Source organism: Spermophilus citellus (assembly GCF_964194105.1).
Source record: "Spermophilus citellus genome assembly, chromosome: X".
Taxonomy (NCBI): Eukaryota; Metazoa; Chordata; class Mammalia; order Rodentia; family Sciuridae; genus Spermophilus; species Spermophilus citellus.
The window spans coordinates 1972198-1994675 of record NC_138190.1 but is presented as its reverse complement, the minus strand read 5'-3'; the positions used below and the strand labels follow the sequence as shown (position 1 = coordinate 1994675).

Sequence of the window (22478 nt, the reverse complement as noted above, 5' to 3'; positions counted from 1 at the left end):
ATCCCCAAAAAACAAATGCTGAATGTTTTCTCTGATATAAGGAGGCGGACTCATAGGGGTACATAGGGGAGAGCATGGAAGGATTAGATGAATTCTAGATAAAGCAGAGGACTGGGAGGGAAAAGGAGGGGACAGAGGTTTAGCAAGGACGGTGGAATGTGAAGGACATCATTATAGAATGTACATGTATAAAGACATGAATTGGGTGTCAAATTTCTTTATACAGAGATGAATAATTGTGGTATATATGTGTAATAAGAATTGTAATGCATTCTGCTGCAATTTCTTTATCAAAAATAAATAAATAGATAAGTAGCAGACGGGTTTTCCCAGATGTAAAACCTTTTTTTAATTTTTTTTAAAAAAATATTTATTTATTTATTTATTTTTAAGTTTTCAGCGGACACAACATCTTTGTATGTGGTTCTGAGGATCAAACCCGGGCCGAATGCATGCCAGGCGAACACGCTACTGCTTGAGCCACATCCCCAGCCCAGATGTTAATCCTTTTATGTCTTTGATTAAAACTGTCAAAATTAAGTACTGCCCAACATGGCTTATCCACGGGATTTTCTACAGTATTTTTTTTTTAATACAACTGAACAAAACTAAAACATCTGAACCCTTTGTATTTCTTACTTGCATAGGATTTATTCATTTTGCCATAAATCTTTCCAAAAGAATATTTCTAGTACTCAGAAGAAACTGCAAAAATTAAAAGATTTCCCACATTTTTTCCATTCATATGGCTTCTCTCCATGAGAATTTTCATAAAAGAGAAGAAAATTAGGTCTAGAACATGAAGCTGATAGAGTATAGCAAATCGTCCCCATTCAGAGTGTTTGTTTTCCAGTGAGGGAAATGGCTTTGAAGACAACAGGAAAAATGGAATGATTTGCCATATTTTTTTCACATTTAAACAGTTATTCAGCCAGATGTGGTGATGTATGCCTTTTACCCCAGAGACTTGGGAGGCTTAGGCTGAAGGATCACAAGTTTGAGGCCAGCATCAGCATTTTTGAAGAACCCTAAGGAACTCAGCAAGTCTCTGTCTCAAAATTAAAAATATAAAAAAGAATGAGAATGTATCTCATTGGTTTAGTGCCACCACACCAAATCTCCACTACAATCTCCAGTACAATATTCAGCACAGTGAGCCCCTTCTTTTTGTTTGAAGGGGACAAGAAATATTGATCCACCACAATTCACATTTAAAGAATTTTTCTCCAGTAAACTTCCAACATGTTGATGAGAAGAACAGTAATAACAGAAGACTTTGCCAATTGTTTTCATCAGTACAATTTCTTTGCAATATGAGTTTGTTCATGTAAGTGAAGCTGATGGGATACAACAAAGGCTTTTCCCCATTGTTGACATTCATAGGGCTTCTCTCCAGTATGAGTTCGTTCATGTGAGCAAAGATGAGAGGACTGAGTGAAGGCTTTGGCACACTGCTTACATTGATAGGGTTTCTCTTGAATGTGAGTCCCTTAATGTCTGTGAAAGAAAAAGCAAGAAAAAGACGTTTTCACAGAGTTGGTATTCATTAGGCTTCTCTTCTTCATGAATTCTTCCATATATGTGAGGTTCACTGGATGTGTCAAGGGGTTCCGCACATTCTTGATATTCATAAGGCTTCTCTCCAGTATGCGTTCGTTCATGTTTGTGAAGGTTAGAAGAAGTAGTGAAGACTTTTCCACACTGTTGACATTCATAGGGTTTCTTTTTTGTATGAGTTTTCTCATGTGAGTGAAGGCTAGACGATACAGGAAAAGCTTTGCCACACTGCTTACATTCATAGGGCTTCTCCCCACTATGATTCCGCACATGTATCTTAAGGTAGGAAGAAGTACTGAAGGCTTTCCCACATTGTTGACATTCATAGGGTTTCTTTTTCGTATGAGTTTTTTTATGTGACTGAAGGTTAGATGATTGAGCAAAAGCTTTGCCACATTGCTTACATTCATAGGGCTTCTCCCCACTATGAGTCCGCACATGTATCTGAAGGTAGGAAGAAGTACTGAAGGCTTTCCCACATTGTTGACAGGCATAGGGCTTCTCCCCAGTATGAGATTTTTCATGTATCTGAAGGTAAGATAAAGTACTGTAGGCTTTTCCACATTGTTGACATTGATAGGGCCTCTCTCCAGTATGCGTTCGTACATGTCTATGAAGGGAAGAATTAGTAGTGAAGACTTTTCCACATTGTTGGCATTCATTGCTCTTCTCTCCAGTATGGATTTGTTCATGTCTCTGAAGGTAAGACAAACTAGTGCAGGCTTTCCCACATTGTTGACATTCATAGTGTTTCTTTTTCATATGAGTTTTTTTATGTGAGTGAAGGTTAGATGATTGAGCAAAAGCTTTGCCACACTGCTTACATTCATAGGGCTTCTCCCCACTATGAGTCCGCACATGTATCTGAAGGTAGGAAGAAGTACTGAAGGCTTTCCCACATTGTTGACAGGCATAGGGCTTCTCCCCAGTATGAGTTTTTTCATGTAAGTGAAGGTGAGTGGACCGAGTGAAGGCTTTGCCACACTGCTTACATTCATAGGGCTTCTCTCCAGTATGTGTTCGTTCATGTATCTGAAGGTAAGAAGAAGTAGTGAAGACTTTTCCACATTGTTGGCATTCATAGGGCTTCTCTCCAGCATGGATTTGTTCATGTATCTGAAGGTAAGACAAAGTCCTGCAGGCTTTCCCACATTCTTGACATTCATAGGGTTTCTTTTGCGTATGAGTTTTTTTATGTTTCTGAAGGGTAGACGATTGAGCAAAAGCTTTGCCACACTGATTACATTCAAAAGGCTTCTCTCCAGTATGTGTCCGTTCATGTGTGTGAAGGGAAGAAGAAGAAGTGAAGACTTTTCCACATTGTTGGCATTCATTGGGCTTCTCTCCAGCATGGATTTGTTCATGTATCCGAAGGTAAGATGAAGTAGTGTAGGCTTTTCCACATTGTTGACATTGATAGGGCTTCTCTCCAGTATGTTTTCTCTGATGTATTCTAAATAAACTTCGGTAAGCAAAGTCTTTCCCACATACGTTACATTTAAAAAGTACTTTCCCGGTGTGCGTGATGACGTGACTGTGAAGACTTCTGGGTGAAACCATGGTTTTACCACCTTCTTTACCTTCGTGGGATTTCTCTCCAGAATGAGTTCTTTCATGTCTTCTAAATAAAGTGGGGGAATGAAAGGCTTTCCCACATACCTCACATTGAAAAGCTTTACCTCCCCTATGTGTTCTTGTGTGTCTTTGAACATCTGTGGGAGAAGATGAGGCTTCATCACATTGTTGACATTCATCAGGTTGCCACCCAGTATGAGAATCTTCATGCCTTTGAATGTCATTGGAACAACTGATGATTTTCCCACATACTGTACTTTCATAGGTTCTATCTCCAGTTTGTGCTAACATTTGTGTGTGAACACTTTTGAGAGAAACCAGAGATTTCCTGTATTGTTTCAATTCACATGGGTTCTCCTCACATTCTTCATGCTTGTAGTGTTCGGTTCCATACTGAGATGTGATCTGCCTATGAAGGAATGAAAGGCATATGAAGTCTTTGGCACACGTAATGCAGTCACATGAATTTACTCTATTAAAATTTTTCTTTCCTTAAGAGTTGGTATCTAATGACCAGCAGATTATTAATACTTGATTAATTCATGACGTAGTATTTATTTAAGGTCCTAGGTTAACGTTACTTCCAACATGAGGTAAAGCCTAGGTTTTTCAAACTTGTACAAATTGCCAGAATATAAAGAGATTGAGAGGAAATAATGCTTTGCAACACAGCTTGCCTATGATCATTCTCCAAATAGTTGGGCTGGGGATGTGGCTCAAGCGGTAGCGCACTCGCCTGGCATGCATGCGGCCCAATTGATCCTCAGCACCACATACAAAACAAAGATGTTGGGTCCGCCGAAAACTAAAAAATAAATATTAAAATTCTCTCCCAAATAGTTATACTCACATATGCAATTTCATAATACTTTTTGCATGTCAAGAACTTTGAATAGACTTAATATCTTTATATATATATATATATATATATATATATATATATATATATATATATATAAATTTATATAAAAAATATATATAAATTTATTTCAGTGAACAATGGACTTTATTGATTTAAATGTGGTGTTGCGAAGAAAACCCAGTGCCTCAAGCATCCAAGGCAAGCTCTCTACCACGGAGCCAAAACACCAGTCCCAGTAAAGTATATAATTCTGGTAAAAAATCTTATAAGAATAAATATATTTAAAATTGTCCAAATTTCTTGCATTGGTTTTAAAAATTATATGACATCCCCAGATTCTTTCAAGGATTCCTCTTGTGAGTACAATTACCTTAGACTGCTCCCAGAATTTTTGATCTGATTTTCAATGTTCTTCTCATCACATTGGTTTCCTAAAATGTCAAACCAAAACGTTGTAAATTTCTAGGAGCTATAAATGCATTTCCAAATTCATGGTGCATTTTATGCTATAATAAATCACCAACTGATTGTCTTCTCATGTTCTACATGAATAAAAAAAAAACACAAATTATCCAATTAAATAAATACACAAATTATTACCTATAGATTCCAGGTTTCTGAGGACTTCCAGCATCACATCTCTGTAAAGGTTCTTCTGTGAAGCATCCAGCAAATCCCACTCCTCCTGCATGAATTTCACAGCCACATCCTCAAAGGTCACTGAGATCTAAAATATCCCACAAGTGTGTAGTGGAGGCCAGGAGAGATTTGACAGCATGAGAAATCTATACTCAACATGCATGATGATCACATGATTCCCTGGCCTCTCGATTAATTCCACGATTTGGTCATTGAAATCTCCAGTGCATTTAATTCTTCACAGCCACTCCAACACCAGATTTGGGCCCCACACAAGGTAAATAGTAGAGTGTTGTACACCCATTTTTGGTGAGTTCACAGGAAGTAAGAGGGGCTCCCGGGTCACCCTTATCTTATTTGTTGATTGCATCTCTATCACCTTCTTACCAACATCCTGTGCAGTAGAGAGCTAATATTAGCACCCTTCTTATTACTTACCCTTAGAAAAGAAAGCTGACTGAGTAGGAAATTGCTGGGATCACAAAACTCAGTATTTGAGAGATCCTGCCAACCACAGTGGCTCACTGGGCCTACACAGTTAATATACACAACATGGTATTTACTGATCTCCTGTTTCCTTCTGAAAGTGAATTGTTCCATTCTTAAAGAAGGGCCTAGAATCAGCCCCAACCCACACCCTCAGAGTATGGAGTCACTAAAGAGTTTCCCTCATAGACAACAGTTAGACAATCTTCCACACAGGTTGTCACAATGTGTTCACTGGGGACTGAGCTCAACTTGTGTGATTACACTGAGGACAACTAGAAGTTTTCAGGTGCTTTACTCCAGAACAAATTTACTCAATTAGTAATCAAGCACAATGATTAATAAACATAACAATTTAATAATTTCTGGTGATTAATGTCAAAGCAGATTGGGGTGTGTGGAAAGATGGCATGTGTCTCAGAAAGAACTCCATGACCCCAAGATGTTATCTTGTCCAAACAACAGCATTACAAAATTATATAGGGTTGAAAAATAGGTTTCTTAACAGCAGAAAATCCTTTCCCAAACCTCATGGCAACCATGAATGTCCAATTATTCTCAAACTCTTCTGAACAACAGATGTCTCACTCAGATTATGTACAGTCATGAGACACACACCACCATTCTGCTCAAGCACCCTTTTATCAAGATAGGCCACATAGGGATTCCACCTCTTGGGTCACCTTCTTCCTCTGGGAAAAGTCTTTTCTGCTGTCCTTTAATAAACTTCTAATTTCTACTCTGAGAAAAAAAAAAAAAAAAGATAGGCCACATGTACAATGGTGGTCTGTCATGAAAGACATTCCTCATTCCTGTAGCACAGCTGGTGCAAGGAAACCTCAGGCACAAGCACTTCCAGGGTGTGTTAAAGTAGCAGGTTTGCAGCCCAGAATCCTGAACTATCCCACGCTGACTGCTTGTGAAACAGGCCACTCCATGTGGGTCTCAAAGCAGGCTATGATTTCTGCACAGTGTGGAACAGCCAAAAGGACCACATACCAGAACACAACCCTGCCACTCATAAAGACCCATGCTCAAGGCCTTAAAACACATGACATTTGAAGCAGGACAGTATCAATAGAGGCTAGTAGAAGCCCAAGAGAAAGCTTTTAGTGGGCTGTCCATTGTTACATGGACAAAGTATGAGTGACAGCAGGTGTCTTGGAGACAGATCACAATGATGGTCCAGGCAAAATGAAATCTTCGTGACAAAGGGTATTTCATCCATCTATTCTGCAGACAAATATAATTTATTATACATTTAACTGAGAAAGACTAAAACACCATTCAAAAATTTATAATTACTACCCATCCCCATCAAAAACAAAAAAAAGAAAAAAGAAAGGCAGCACATTTCAAACAGGCTGCCATGAGACACTTAAGACCTGCCACCAATTTTCTACTATTATTTCCAGACAACAGAAGTTGAGTTAAAACTTCCTAATTCTTTCCTTTTATATTTATTTTTTTTTACTTCCAGTTGAACACAATAGCTTTATCCTATTTATTTATGTGGTGCTGAGCATTGAACCCAGGACCTTTCACATGCGAGGCAAGTTCTCGACCACTGAGCCACAACCCCAACCCACCTTCTAATTCTTTATATGGCATATTTTTCCATAGTATTAAAATTAAATAGATAAAGAAAAGTATTAAATAGAAAAGTATGAAAGACTCTCATGATCATGAATGCAAAATTCCTCATCAAACAATACTTTACTGAATCCAAAAATAAATAAAAAGAATTATAAACACAGCCAAGAGGAAATTATTACAGCTCTGTAAGACTGATGCCAAATTTAAAACTCAGTTAAAATTTTCCAGGGAGCAGCATACTACTGTGGGAAGTCAAGCCCAGTGGCACAGATCCACTCACATCAGCCTCTGCAGGGCCCAGGAACGCAACACATATGCAAGGCTGATTCAGAATTAAAAAACCAATTAACATTATCCATCACAACAAAAAGCTAAATAATAAATATTGATTATATCAACAGTTAAAAAAATCAAGAATAATGAAAAACACTCAAGCTCAAAAAAACACAATGTCTTCATAGAGAGACAGCATGATCCTCTATGCTACTGGAATCCACTGAAGAATCATGAAAAACAATGATGTGACATCAGTGTTGTCATGTTAATAAACAGGACAATTATTGTACTATTGACAGCAGGAAGCTGGGCATGGAGGCCATCCATGCCTACGGTCCTTGAAAATCAGGGGGCCGGGGCAGGATGATCCCAGGTTTGAGTCCAGCCTGGGCAATTTAGCAAGACTCTGTTTCTAAACAAAAAATTAAAAGTTTTGGGAATGTAACTCAATGGTAGAGCAGCCCTGAGTCCAACACCCAGCACCAAAATGAAAAGAAAAACAAACACACTCCACTTATACAGAACCAATAAAAGAGAAATACTCATATATAAATCTAACAAAAATCTGTATGACAAAAACTGCTAACTTCTAATAAAAATAGCAGAGACATGGAAAATATTTGGAGATACTTTTATGTTCACAGATGGGAAGCCTCAGTTACCATCAATTCTTACCAATTTTATTTATGGATTCAGTATAATCCCAATAAAAAATATTTTAAGTTATGTTTTCACTAACAAAAGATCCAGAACAACCAACACAGTAATGAACACTCAGTTCACAGGATGAACACTACCTGAGGTTAACAGCTACTAGAAATCTACAATCGTCAAGACACAGTGATATTTGGCACATTATAAAAATATTCCACTGATCTTTGACAAAGGAGCAAAAGAAAATCAATCAATATATACTCTCTTGGACAATGTTGCCAAAGCACTGGACATGAATTAACATGTAGAGAAAGAAAACATTCTCATTTCACAAATGTCACAGAGCTCTCAGTGGAGCCTCAGGCTCAAAGTAGCACACACAGCAGGGGCTGCAGCTCTAGCAAAACACCTGCCTGGCACATAGGAGGACCAGGGTTCAGTTGTCAGCACCAAAAAATTGCCTATACATTGTAGTACCTAATGCAAAACTCCAAACTTCACTAAAATAACAAAGAAGTACTTACAGAGAAATCTGGGCTGGCATGACAGCTTCATAGGCAACATCAAACACATGATCTGTGAGTGAAAAACTTGTAAATAGAACTTGATCAAAACGAAGTTTCCGTTTTTCAAAAGATGCCCTTGAGAGAATGAGAAGACATGCTGGAGAACTGGTCAGAATGTTGTCACAACACATAGTGACACTGGGTTGGTATAGAACATACATGAAGAATACTCAGTAAAAAAAATTAGCAACCAACTTGGAAGTGGGAAAAAGATTTGGAAATACACTCATTCAATAAATAGGCACAGTTAACACATGTGTGAGAAGATGTTCACGTGCATATAATTAGGAAACTTCAACATGAACAATGAGGTGCCACCAGATACTCAACTGGAGGGGTGAAATGCCAAACACTAAAAGCTCCAAAAGACAGTGAAAACATGAATCAGCAACACCCTTCCTTTGCTCATGTGAATGGAGAGAAGAACACTCTCTTTGGAAGACAGTCACGCTCTTACAAAATAAAGATGGTGCACTCTACAATTAATTCACCACACTCCCAGGTGTCTATGCATGAGGTGAAAATTATGCACAAAAAACTTCACAGCAGTGACTACATCAGCCATGTCCTGAACTGCCCAAAGCTAAAAGCAAGGAAGATGCACCTTTTAATGCTGAATGGAGAAGGTACATTTTAACCACACCAAAGAACATCACCCAGAAAGTGAGCCCCACAGCCTGGAAAATATAGTACCCTTAAAGGCAGACTGGTAAGTGAGAGAAGCCAGTCTGAAAGGCCAAGTGCAGTAAGATTCCAAGTCAAGAACATTCCAGAAGAGACAACATTATAGATGCACTGGTACTCTTCTGTATGATATTATTATGTAGAGTATGTGATACACAAAAATCACACCACACAGAGGAGGAACCCTAAGGTAAAGGATGGATTTCAGCTGATGATAAAGTGTTGCTTCATCCACTCTCTTAATCAAATGTAGGACACTGATTCAGTAACTAACAAGCATCCAACATCAATGCAAACTATTGAGAGCAGTGTAGAGAAGGGTGTTTGATACTATATGTAATGGCTCATTTGAATTGTCAACCGCATTGGATTAAGAGATACCTGTGATTAAGAGGCTCTGGGTGTGTCCATGAGGGTGTGTCTACAAATGATCAGCATGTGGAACAGAGAACCAAACTAGAGAACCTCCTTAGGTATAGGCAGCACCATCCAATAGGATGGTGTCTTGGGTGGAACAAAAGTTGGAAGAAGAAGGAAGCAGCAGCAGAGAAAGGCCTTTCTTCTCCAATGGCTGCTGCAATGGCCTGAGGATATCAGACTCTGCCTTGTTCACTCTCCCAAAGTGGACTCTGCCTGTGATTCTCCAGGGAGTTTCCAGAATCTTTGGTCTGGACTAGGGCAGCACCACTGATCCCTCTTGTTCGGAGGCTTCAGCCTCTTGGACTCTGCAGCTACTACTTCTCAAGCTCTCCACCCTGCAGATGGCCACTGTGGACATCCAGCTTCAGGTCAAGTAGGCCAATCTAATAAGCCCCCTTTTATAATCACACTTCGTGTTGGTGCTGTTCCTCTAGAAAACACTGACTAACAAACTATAAGTCTAAAATGGCTCTGAAAAACAGAATTGATTTAATAAGGAAGTGAATGAACTACCATGCCATAAACTTTAACAAATATAAACATAAGAAACAATATTACATAATGAATACCTTTCCCAAATAATAATGCAAAAAATAAAGCAAAGAAGAAAAGTCGTAGTTACAAATTTCAAAACTATGGACAAAAGCAAGGAAAATGATTTTCAATACTATTTCCATCTGGAAAGAAACTGGATGATAAATCTTTTTTTAAATATATATTTATTCTTTAGTTCTAGGTGGGCACAATTCCTTTATTTAATATTTATGTGGTACTGAGGATCGAACTCAAGGCCTCACACATGCTAGGTGAGCGCTTTTTCTCTGAGCCACAATCCCAACCCCTGGATGATAAATCTTTAAAAGGCATTCCAACTGCTGGTGGGGTGGTGTGCACCTGTAATTTCAGCCACTAGGGAGGTCAAGGCATGGAACTGGCAAGTTGGAGGCTCTCTCAGCAATTTAGCAATACATCCAGAAATTTTGTGAAACTTGGTCTTCATCAACAATAAATGGGGGGACTGGGATTGTAGCTGAGTGGCACAGCACTTGCTAGCATGTATGAGGCACTGGGTATGATCCTTAGCACAACAGATAAATTAACAAAAATTAGGTATTCTGCCCCTGAACAACTATACAAAATAAAAATAAATAGGTACATAATAAATAGGAAGGGCTGAGGACGTGCTCAGTGGTCAAGTGCCTCTAGGTTTGTTACCCGGTAAAACACTAGCCCACCTCCAAAATGCTGCTCACACATTGAAATTCATTTTTTTGAAAACAACATAGCATGAGCAAGTCCCTGGCTTCAATCCCACCACTCAATACATCAGCAAATAAGTAAACCCCAGTCTACAATACTAATTTTCTTGGGGTGGAGAGTAGCTCAGTAGTAAGAACTTGATAGCCCTCGGTTCAATCCTCAACAGTCCATGTACACACACACACATACACACACAAAAAAAAAAAAAACCTAAAAATATATGTAATGAGTGATAAAAAAGATTATAATACAAAAGATACACAATGAGACGCAAAAAGAAAAAAAAAAATCAATGAAAAGACAACACACTTTCTTACAAAGGAGACTGAACTTGCCCATGATCCACACTCTTTGAAAAAACAAAGACCATTTCAGTAAATTATGTGAAATTCAGGGCATGGATTATTGTTTTTTGGGGGGTGAACTTCTAAAAAATATATCTAAAAAGAAAATAGTACACTGCATCTAAGACCAGTGAAAATATTGTACAGGACAGAGAGAGTAGAGAGAGCATTTATGTTACTCCCAAGTTTCATAAGCTAAAAGGCCAGCTACCAAATGGGTAGCCCTAGGAGGAGGTAATTAGGAGGGAACAGCAATCAAGTGACATGGTGGGAGTGCTTGCGAGATAAGCACCCTCACTGATATATATATATATATCTATCTCCTTTTCGGAAAACAGGTATCATTTATTATTTCACTGATAAAGTATTCAGTGATTTTTAAATTATCGAAGTTGGGTATTTTAGGTATTGCTATATTGTCCTTAAAACTTCCAATGAAGATGGGTGTGATGGTGCACAACTGTAACCCCAGTGGTTCAGGGGTCAGAGGCCCAAGGTGATGTGGAAGACCCTGACTCAAAAGGAAGAATCTAAAAGGGGCCAGGGATGTGGCTCAGTGGCTAAGCACCTCGGGGTTCCATTCCTGATACCAAAAACCACACAGCTAACATGAATCTGCCAAGTCCAGACAACAACAGTAACAACAAACTGTCATTCCTGTCAAATTCATCAGCTTGTCAACGACTGTAACTAATTTACATAAAATCAAATTCATAAATTTATCCACTACAATTTTTATAGGAATGGATTCATTGCCTGCCGCAATAATGGAAGACAGAGTTTCTCTGTATCTTAAGTGGCATTCTGGAATCTAGGACATGGATTTCAATTGGAAATCATTGAAAAGACAAGATCAAATCTCACCAATTTTGTATGCATACTCAGGGGTGGCAAAAGATAAATTAGATGTGTTTATTTTGTTGTTGTTGTTGTTGATTTCTGTTCTGTTCTTTTTCTTTGGTTTGGGATCAGAGATTAAAACCAGAGGAACTTTACTGATAAGTCACATCCCCAGACATAAGGCCTGGCTAAGTCGCTAAGGCTGTCCTCAAGTTTGCAATCCTCCTGCCTCAATCTCTGGAACAGCAAGGATCACAGGTGTGCACCACTGTACCTGGATGTAATTGTTTTAACAATGGAAATGTTACTAGACTTTTTAAAATCCACTTCTTTCTTGCCTATTTAATAAATAGTCCATCCCATTTGGCTCTGAAAAAATAGACCTGGGCCTCAAAATGTGAGCAGATCATTTCAAAGTGATACAGAGAGCTTTGGTGCTGAGGGAGCACACATGTGTCAGGCTCAAGGGGCAGGGAAGGTCCCTGACATCTAGGACATGACCTCTCCTGGTCTTGCTTCCTGAAAGCCTCTAGGATCACCCTCCCAGGGACCTAGACCATGACTCCAGTCTAGGAGGCGTTTCAGGTTTGCACAGCTCTGCACTGGGGTGGGTGGTGCTTATGCTCTGGGAGAGGTTTCGCTCCTTCACACTGTGAGACTATAAGGGCAGGAATCACTGGTGACCTGGACCCTCAGTACCAGCATCCACAGGCTGACTGGCCACCTCTCTCCAAGGAATGGGAACAGCTTGGGAAAAACAAGGTCCCAAGGAAGTAGCTGTCTAGATGAGGCCTGTTCCAGGAGATTCCTCAGGCCAGAGTCCCCAGCAGCTTCCCAGAGAGGCTACATCCCACACCTCAGCCTGTCCTCTAGGAGGAGCTGACCCAGGGCCTGAAGTTCTGTTCACCCTGCAGGGACCAGGGCAGCTGTGGGCACCTTGTGGCAGCTCCAGGAGAGGACAGTGGCTGAGGACATAGGACCCTGTGAGGCGTCCAAAGGGAACCTCTGCCCAAAAAATCTGACACGGTGTCTACACCTAAGGAAGATAAAAGGAGAAGCACAAGATTTTTACAGCTGTGAACTCACGTTCTCTATACAGTTGCATCTACATCAAAGAACCTTCAGAGTACTTGACTTGGCTAACCAGACCACCATGAGGGTGGAAAGGCAGGGTTCTGTATGGAGAGCAAAAATTATCTTGGGCTATCTTAAGCCCTTTAATAGCCAATTATCTTTATTTCTGTATCAGACCACAATTCTCAAAACTATTAAATTTCTCAGAATATATCCCTACCCTTACCGGACATCTAGTCCCCACCATCTATCAAAGTAAGAATGTAATAACAACAGTCAGAAGAAATTTCTTTTTTCTTCCTTCCTTCCTTTCTTTCTGTAGCCCATGAATCTGGTGATCTTACCAATGCAATTGGTTAATGTAGTGATACATAGTTTCTTTCATAAAACTTCATGTAGGCCAAGCACAGTGCCACACAACTGAAATCCCAGTAGCTTTAGAGGATAAGGTAGGAGGATTGCTAAATTCAATGTCAGTCTCAGCAATTTGGTGAGGCCAGAAGGAGATTGATGAGGTCATGTCTCAAAATACAATCTAGAAAGGACTGATTGTGGCTCGGTGATTAAGTGCCACTGGGTTTAATCCTTGTCTTTCAGGGTGGAACACATACATCATTTAGGGTCACTTGAATCCATGTCTGAGTATGGTCATTAATACTTAAATCAAAATGAACTATTTTCCATAGCTGGGATTGCCAATGCCTTTAATGTCAACAGCTTGAGAAACTGAAGCAGGAGGGTCAGGACTTACAGGCCAGGCTGGGAAACATAGCCAGATCTCATCTGAAAATCAAATTTAAAGAGTTGGGGATGAAGAACAGAAGAATGAATAAAACACATTACCCTATATGCATATATGACTACAGGACTGCTGTAAATCCACATCAAGTACAACCAGAAAAAGGAGCAGTTACACTCTATTTATGTGTACTGTGTCAAAATGCATTATAATGCCATGTATAACTAATAAAAACAAATTTAAGTAAATAAATGATTTATGTCAAATTGGGGCAGGGGGGCTTGGAACATAACCCAAGATTCATTATCCCTAGGTTCTATGTACAAATGCCTTTTTCCTTTTAAAGTAATTATTTTGACCAAACACAGGGAACTGTTAATTGATTATTCTTTCCCCTCAAGTATAATATTCACAAATAGAAAACAAATGCTTTCAAAAGTGTTCTTCTTGCCAGGGACAGTGGCACAGGCCTTGTTAGAATGACCTTAGGCCTGAGCCTAAGCAACTCCATTTTAAAAGACCTGCAGTTTCACCAGGCACAGCCACAGATCCCTCCAGTAAGGCCTCAAACAAGTTCCTTCCCCTCACCCTGATAAAGAGAGTAAAGCCTCTGGCAGGCTGTCCTTGCCTGATAAGAGGGAAAGACAAGAAGATCAGGGTGGAGATGACCCAAGGGTAAATGATGTCACTGAGAAATAGGGTGGTAGCTGATAAGGATTGAAAGTGTGATCAAAAGCCCCCAAATTTAGTATAAATGATAGAGCTGATGAGCAGGAATTCAGCCAACAGAAACAAGGATGCACTCGAGCTGGAGAGCCTGCTGAGGACCTGACATCCCATCACTTGGCATCTTTCCTGAGCCTCTGCAAGATCCTCACTATTCTCAAACTCTACTGCCTCATCTGGACCTTGGTGAGAGCTGCACCTCCTCTCTAGGACCCCCTCCTCAACTGGTCCTCTGCTCCACACCAGGAAATGCTTGCCTTGGTTCCAGACCTGGTCACTGAGGTCTGAGTGACTGTGCATCTGCTGGACTCACAGCCTAAGACCTAAGACCTTTGAACTTAGCATGCAGAGGGAATGTCATTAACTTCTCATAATTGTGTTTTCCAGTGCTTAGAATGAATCTAGAATTGTTTGCTGTGAATTAATTAACCTAGAATTGTTTGCAGTTAGGGTGATAAACAAGTCAAGATGGCACCTGGCTTTTAGCCAGAGGAAGTAGTGGTTCAGAAGTAAGGCCAGCAAGCCATTAAAATGATGGAGATTCTTTAATGAGTGACTGCTGTGTCTAGATTATGTCAATTAAGTTAAGCTGTGTGTAATCATTAAGATGATGATTCCTTATTGGTTGACTGTTATACCTAGTTTATGTTAACTGAATACACAGCTTGTTCTTAATTATGTATATATACTCCTACATGTCCTACAATAAATGGCTCCCACTCCTGCTGCATCCACCTTCACAAGTTGATCTTCACCCCCCGGGTTAGTTTGCTGCTTCCAGGCTGTGGCACAGTTTGCTGTGAATTGATTATGTCTATGGCAATGCCTAGCATTAAGGATTGTTGTTTTCTTGATTAAGAACCTATACAGTTAAAATGTTTTGAGTAATTTGAGTGAATAGAGCATTGAAAGGGGCAGAAGTGTGTGGACATTCTTTATTTCTCCCCTTGACTGCATAAGTCACTTTTGCCCCCTCCAGACAGCCCTGTAATCCCAGGAACTTTTGAGGCTGAAGCAGAAGTGAAGCCAGATTTACAGATAGACCCAATTTGCCTAACTACCTAATATTGTGTAAGATAAATAAAACAGAGGCCCTTATAGAGAATGGAGTCCTGGAAACCAGAGCAGCAATTGAAATGTTAATGTCCCCAAGGCAGGAATCTATTCCAAGGAACTGTTAATCATAAATCCAAAAGCCACCCCAGGCCTTTCCTGCCCAGATTACTCCTCCAGCCCACCAATCTGCCACCTTTTGGACCTTCCCACCTGCATTCTATCACTGCAACATAATGGGAAACAAAGTGTGGAAAGTGGAAAGAAGACTTTAGCTGTAAAAGAGGGCAGACCTCCCCCTTACAGGGATTCCACCACTTGGGTCCCCTTCTTCCTGCGGGGAGAAGTCTTTTCTGCTGTCCTTTAATAAACCTTCTACTGTCCACTCCACACTTGCCTCAGCGAGCTTCTCTGGGGGTATACTTCAGCATTCGGGGAAGCAAGGACTCGTCACCGGTAAACAGCCATAACAGAAGGATCACAGGTTGGAGACCAGCTTCCACACCCAGTGGGTGCAGATCTCAAAATTCAGTAAAAGTGGAGGCTGGGGATGTGGCTGATAAACCTCCCCAAGTTTGGGTCCCCAATTAAAAGAAAAGAACTAATCTCTCCAATATTTCACTAGATGAAAAGTGACAATTAGCGGACGGTGTCCATTTGGACCGAGTGGGAAGAACGAACGTCTGGCCGAGCTGTGAGGTGGAGGGAAGGTGGCTTTTAGAAGGCAGGAGGCGCCTGTAATTTGGGGGACCTACAGCAGCCTCCGGAGGAGCTCCCCTGGGAGAAAGCGGGTGCATTTGTGGCCCTGCTTCCTCCACGTTGGGAAGAGTGGGTCGGGCCACCAGTAGGGGGCAAAGGGGACACCAGGGACCTGAGCCGCCCTTCCAAACCCAGGGAACCGGGGGTCAGGGTCCAGGGCCACCCTCCAGCGGGGACTCTGCCACGCTCAGCAGCTCACCTCAAAAACCCAAAACCCAGCTCACCCCACGAGACCAAGGGACAGGGCCACGCGCCAGCGGGGACACCTCGGCGCTCCCCAGCTCACCCGCGCGCCTATCCCCATCGCAGGTGGTGACATGTTCCTTCAGCCTTGGTCGGTAACTCACCATTTTTGTCTTCTGTGGTGACCCCGTGTACTCCTGAGGAACCTCCAAGCACCCAAGATGAGGGTGGGGACACAGGCTGCGCAAAGTCACCTGACTCCCTGGAGCAGAGAACTCGCGGCTTGAAGGATCGGGAGCAGAGTCCCGGAAGAAAAAAAGCCCGCGAGATTGCGGAAGCCCGCCCTTCCTGTCTCTCTGCGCACTGATTGGACAGTGTCCCCCCCCCCTTCCGGATGAATAGACTCCAGGACCGCCTCTGCATCGTGACTGACAGCTGACATCATCCAATCACTGGCTGAAATTGGGTAGAGTGACAGATACTTGGCCCCAGCCCTTTTCAGGAGGAGCTACCCGGCTGCGCTGGGAACTAATCCAGGTGGGAAGCCTTGGCTTAGCCTCTGGTACAGAGGTGACACCTGGCTCTGAGCTAGGCTTCAGCCACAGAGTGCTTTCCGAGCATGGCGAGCCCCTGGGTTTAACCTCAACACAAAAACAAAGCACAGCTTCTCAGGGAGGCTGAGGCTGGAGGCGCCCAAGGTCAGGTCAGAGTCTGCAAACAGTGGGACCCTCTCTTTTTATTTTATGTTTTTTAAGTTGTAGATAATACAATCTTTATTTCTTTCTTTTTATGTGGTGCTTAGGATCGAACCCAGTGCCTCATGTGTGTGAGGCAGGCATTCTACCACTGAGGTACAACCCCAGCCCCGAGAGACCCTCTCTTAAAATAAAATGGAAAGGGTGGGGATGTAGCTCAGTGGTCCAGGTCAAGCCCCACTGGGTTTATTTTATATATATATATCCCTCAGGCAAATTAGAAAGAAAGACACGGTCTCCATATTTTTGAAACACTCTTTAAATCTATCACGTATATCACACATACATATGATATCTACTAATGAAAACAATTTGAAAATTATTTTAGTAATTCTCATTACCTCCTGTCCTCTGATGTTTTGAGGAGGCATGGTGAAGGCGATCCCCCACTCACTGTCTTGACAAGGTCACAGTGAGAAAAAAGTGTTGGCAAAGCAGCTCTCCCACTGTCTTGACAGGGTCACAGTGAGGATGAATTCTGGCAAAGCTGTTCTGGTTGGTGGGAAACCGAAACCATGAGACCCTTTTTTATATAATTGGGACTTTGCATTTTCATGCTGATGTTTCTGACAGGAGGCATGAGTATGTTAAATGCGAAACAAATTAAATTTCAGATGGCTAGACCATAACAGGTAGTTCATGCATTGAAGGCTGTTCTTCTTCCCCTCAGCATATCAAGGACAAAGTAGAAGGCTGTTCTTCTATCTCAGTACACTGAGGACAAATCTGATAACGGACAACAATCATCCTTTGAAAGGTCATGAGAATTTTAGGCACCACATTGATTATATCAACTCGAACCCAAGCCCATATTTCCGGCCTCTTAGAAAACCTAATCATCATGCTTATTTACAAAGTTCACCACATGTAGTCTCATTTTTACAGTTAAGAAAGTTAAACCATATAAAAATATATTCTTCTCTTTTTATAAACTCTTTCTTACTTTACATAGGGATATATGATGAGCATAGTTAATATTGGTGGAAAGTGGATTGATTTTTAGAACTTACTTTCTATTGAAAAAGATTATAAAGATAGGAGAACTAGTGCACCTTGACTGAGAAACAAACTCTTTGAGAACTAGTGTACCTTGACTGAGAAAAAAAGAAACTCTTTGAGAAAGCAGCTCAACCAGTTTAATGAGAATAAATTTAGGAATTAATTAAAATAGCTTTATAAGACACAGTTTTAGAATAATGTTAAAAATATTATTTTATTTAGATTCTTAAGTTTAGAAATTCTTAAGTTTTTAGTTGTATAGGTTTCTGATATATTTTAAGAATGATTCATAAACTTTAGAATATTTTAAATGTAAGATTTAAAGGGACTTTTTTAGATGGGAATTTTAGATTAGAAATAAAGTACGAGTGTACTTTAGCTTAATGATTGGTTAGGAGACTTAGAGTCTGGTTACGTAGTTTGGCAGTAGTTAATAAGAAAATAACATATCTTGGGAAAAATAGTAAATCTTGGGAAAATCTGAAAAATGTAAATTAGTGATGTATTTTATTAATGATTCTGTACTTTTAATAATTATGTAACTGAAGGACATATCCTGGAAAAATGTAAATTAATGTTACATTTTTTGTACCCCCAATCATGGTTAAGGAAATGTCATGTCTTGGCAAAGTTTTAAATTATATAATCAATGACGTATTCTGAATCTATAATGATGAGAAAAATTGTAATAAAAGAGGACCCAGAGAAAGCTGCATTAGCTCTCTCTGTGGAGATTGCTGGAACGGAACGACTCCTGTCTAATCTTTTCGCCGACGCCACTCATCCTTCAGGACTCTCTGGACCCCGCTAGCGCAGGACCCCGGCAGAGGCAGCCTAAGCTATAAAAGGAAACATTTGGGGTTGGGACTGTGGCTCAGGGTTCCATCCTCAGCAGAGAAAGGGGTGGAGTGGGGGGAGGCAGGCAACGCTCTAAAACAGCAATGTGCAGCGGAAATAAAACGGGTGCCTTATGCTCAATGTAGATAGTCTACATTCTACTATTATCAATTCTTATGTACAGACCTGACTCTGCTGATCCCACAAGTCTGCTCAGCTGTTTGCCCTAAAATCAAAAAGAAAACGTGTTGATTGAAAGCAGGAAAGGAACTTTGACCAGTGCAGCTACACCAGGGAGACAAGGAAACCCTGTCCTTACCCTGTGTTTAGGTGCTGACAAGGGCTGTGAGATTTTCTAGAAAGGGAAATCATTGTCATGAATGTATAGGGGAAATTGTATGTAGAAGTTAGTATTTATTGTAAAAGAATAATATTGTATTATTATTGCAGTAGGTGATATGCAAAAGATGTTGTGTACGCCGAGAACTAAAAAAAATAAATATTAAAAATTCTCTCTCTCTCTCTTTCTCCTCTCTCACTCTCTCTTTAAAAAAAATAAAAAAATAAAATATATATAAAAAAAGGATTAGTAATGTAGCTCAGTGGTTAAGCACCTCAGGTTGAATCTCCAGTACCAATAGTCATAATAATAATTAAAGTAATAATTTTGTTGATACATCTGCAGAATTGAAAGCTTGACACTTAGTAAGTTAAGAACTTGGAGCCTCTGTAGGGACTTGGGCTACAAAGTCAACAGAGTCAAGGGTGTTCTTGGGTCTGAAGAAGGTGACCCAGCCAAGAGGATGCTGAAGAACTCAGAGGTGTCAAGGTGGGCTGGTGACTGGGGACACAGCTGGCCCAATGTGTTGGCTTTCTGTTCCACATAGCATGGGTGATGGGAAGGAAGCAGGGGTCCTAGTGATGGCCAGCTGCCATCTCTTTCCTTATCCCAAGATCCACTGGGCTGGAGATTGCTTTGGCCATCAGGCAGAGGTGGATTTGGCTTTGGGTGGTGGCCTGAGGTCATCAATGAAAAGTCAGGTTCTGTGGTCTGAAGGCCCCGGGCTGGGTGTTTTGTAACAGGAGCCCAGGAAGACTAATACAGTGACCACCAGCCCTCTGACCAGTGAAATGACCTGAGTGTGTCTGGAGCTGCCACATTGGAACTGAGGGTCCCTTAGCTCTGAGTGGTGAGCATGTAGAGATGTGGCAAGCCAGCCATGGGCTGGGTGTGAACTATGAGCCTGCTGGACTCTGCCCACCACCTCGTGGAACAAGGGCTCCAAGTCAGGCATGAGGACACAGGTCTCCCAAGGGTCTCTGCAGAGGTCAAGCATCAAATTCAGGTCAAGATGGACCACTTGTCCCCAAAGCATTGCAGACCCCTCCCCCTTGGCAGGCTCAGGGGCCCTCTGGCTGGAAGAGCAGGGTCAGGAAGTGCCTGTTCCACAGAGTTGCTCCTGTGGAGGGACAAAGATCACAGAGAGATGACTGAGGACAACAGCAGAACTCAGCCAGGTGTCCTCAGGGGGTGAATAGCACCAGGGACGGTGGCCCGTGTGTGGGTGGGCATAAGCTGTTCTGTCCTCTCCAGAGCAGAGAGAAGGCGGCCTCCTATTAGATCCCCCCAGACCCATTCACTACAATGAGACCTGAGAGTGTGACATCCAGAGAGCAGCTACTGCCTGAGGATCTACACCTCAGACAGGAAAAGCCACCCATCAGGATGGACCCCAGCCATGACTGATGTCTGTCTGCTCAGCCTGCTTTGCCCTGGCACCCTCCAGCCACAGGCGCAGCCCACCAGCTCCCAGCCCTGCCAGGCTTCTGGTCGACCTGTGTCCCTTCAGCTCTCACCTTCCTCCTTCACTATTCTCTTTTTGGAGAAACACAGCTTACTTTAATATGATTCTTAGAGATCAAAATTCCTCTTTCATCTCACTCCAGGGACAATGGCAGCTTCTAAAAACACAAACAACAGTGAGTGTGGCACGGGGGAGAGTGTTAGACCAGGACGCAAGGAAAGACCACTGGCTCCAATTAAAATCAAATTAAAGCAAGGTTATTATTTTGACCAGCCCGGATGCCTCTCCCACCCAACACTGACCCTGAGACCTGTCTGCACAGCAAGGCTCCCTCCTCCCCCACCCATCTCCCTTCCCTCCTGTCATCCTCTCCACCATCCCTGACACCCCCTGGTTCCATTCTGTACTCCAGAGGCTCCGCAGTCTTCAGCAACCTGGCCCTTTTCTGGGTCTCTACTTGAGGGAGACACCCCTGAATATGCAAGGGACTGAGTAGCTTTTCTCCCTGAATCTCTCTTACTGCCAATTTAATCCCTAGCAGCCTACAGGCCCTTAATGGGGGCAGTTTCCTTGCCAACGCGTCCTGAGACCTCTCTTTCACGTCTCTGCAGTCACTCTCTGCTCTCTGGGCTGTGCTCCTGTGCAGAGGCTTCATCCAGGTTCCTGAGTTTACAATCCTCTCCTTGATGCAGGGGGCCAGTTTTCAACACTTCGCAGTGAGCAGAGTGCCCCCTGCTGGCCTTCCTGTGTTATGACCGCTGGTTTTACAAGCCTCCTCCTTGGTGTTCAATCTTCAATCCCCACGTGCTTGTGTGTCTGGTGCACTGCTCCATGTCTGGGTCCATGCGTTTGCTTCTGTACATTGCTTCCAAGGAAACCGGGCCTTTGTGTTTGTGTGGCCTCTGTCTCATCCAGCAACGAGGCCCACGGAACAGGGTCGAGGACAGTGTGGCTAGAGAGTCACGAATCAAGACCTCCAGACACCAAGCAGGAAGCAGGTTTGATTTTATTGCCCAGTTACCATGTGTATACACTCGGGCAGCAGCTAAGCACATTACACGCAGCCACCAATACAATTTCTGAAGAACTCTAGGAGACCAAATAGGCCCGCCAATATTTCCTTTGGATTACTGATGATTCAAAGGTTGTTCTGTTGAGCAACTGCTGGCTCAGGAGTGACTCTGAAGAGCCACAACCAATCAAGTAGCAGGCCGTGGAGCAAGTGCAGGGTCTGCAACAGGTGGCCTCATGCCCAGGGAGGGTCCTACAGGGTGACCAACCTGCCGCTCACACACCGAGCTGGAGGGGAGTGGCCTGCCACTCAGGTGCCCTTCAGGTATGCCACATATGCAGTTCTCCATGCACTTGTCCTCACATCTCCCCCTCAGACTTGCCACAAGGACTTTTGCTAGCATCCCTTATTTTTGTTTGGTGGCCTTCAGATGCTTGTATAAGCATCTCACAACACAAGAAAAAAATTATTACTGTCACAATCAGTAGGGCCAGGCTAATAGCGTTATAAGAGTTAGTAACATGGCTCTCGGGTTTTTCCAATGTTCAGCCAATCCCTGGAAGAAAGAGGAGGCTGTTGAGACAGACTCCTTAGTCCCCTTGATTTGGACCCTGGCCTTAGTGACGTCATGCAGTCGTAACACAGTGAGCATCCCAAGCGCCCTTCATGAACTGAGAAACAGTGGAGAACTGCAAGGTCCCATTGTCAGATACAGCGTATTGGGTGACGCAAATACTATGAAATTCAGGGTGACCGTGAGCCTTAGCAACATAAACA

At 42.0% G+C, this 22478-nt stretch overlaps 2 protein-coding genes across 2 annotated transcripts in view; both read right to left on the bottom strand.

The window, feature by feature from the left end:
• The window catches only part of LOC308638968 (uncharacterized protein), a 164059-nt gene extending 147358 nt beyond the window's left edge, over positions 1 to 16701 (bottom strand). The window contains exons 1-3 of the mRNA XM_081276896.1: positions 16458 to 16701; positions 8170 to 8286; positions 6251 to 6320 (exon numbers count right to left, since the gene is read on the bottom strand). Coding sequence (XP_081133022.1) covers positions 6251 to 6320; positions 8170 to 8189 — 90 coding nt within the window. The 5' untranslated portion in view covers positions 8190 to 8286; positions 16458 to 16701. The remainder of the gene's footprint in view (positions 1 to 6250; positions 6321 to 8169; positions 8287 to 16457) is intronic.
• LOC308639062 (uncharacterized protein) lies at positions 35 to 19096 on the bottom strand. The gene is made up of 4 exons (XM_081277032.1): positions 19071 to 19096; positions 4595 to 4721; positions 4365 to 4425; positions 35 to 3541 (listed from the first exon to the last, which is right to left on the bottom strand). Exons 2-4 carry the CDS (start codon positions 4683 to 4685, stop codon positions 1456 to 1458), a joined length of 2238 nt encoding a protein of 745 aa, XP_081133158.1. The 5' UTR covers positions 4686 to 4721; positions 19071 to 19096; the 3' UTR covers positions 35 to 1455.
• Positions 19097 to 22478: the final 3382 nt, after the last annotated feature.

Coding starts and splice junctions, on each gene's coding strand:
- LOC308639062 (XM_081277032.1), bottom strand. CDS start 4,685: ATGCAGGAGGAGTGGGATTTGCTGGATGCTTCACAGAAGAACCTTTAC. Junction 4,426..4,594: donor CAGAAACCTGGAATCTATAG/GTAATAATTTGT, acceptor TTGACATTTTAG/GAAACCAATGTGATGAGAAG. Junction 3,542..4,364: donor AATTCTGGGAGCAGTCTAAG/GTAATTGTACTC, acceptor ATTCCTTCATAG/GCAGATCACATCTCAGTATG.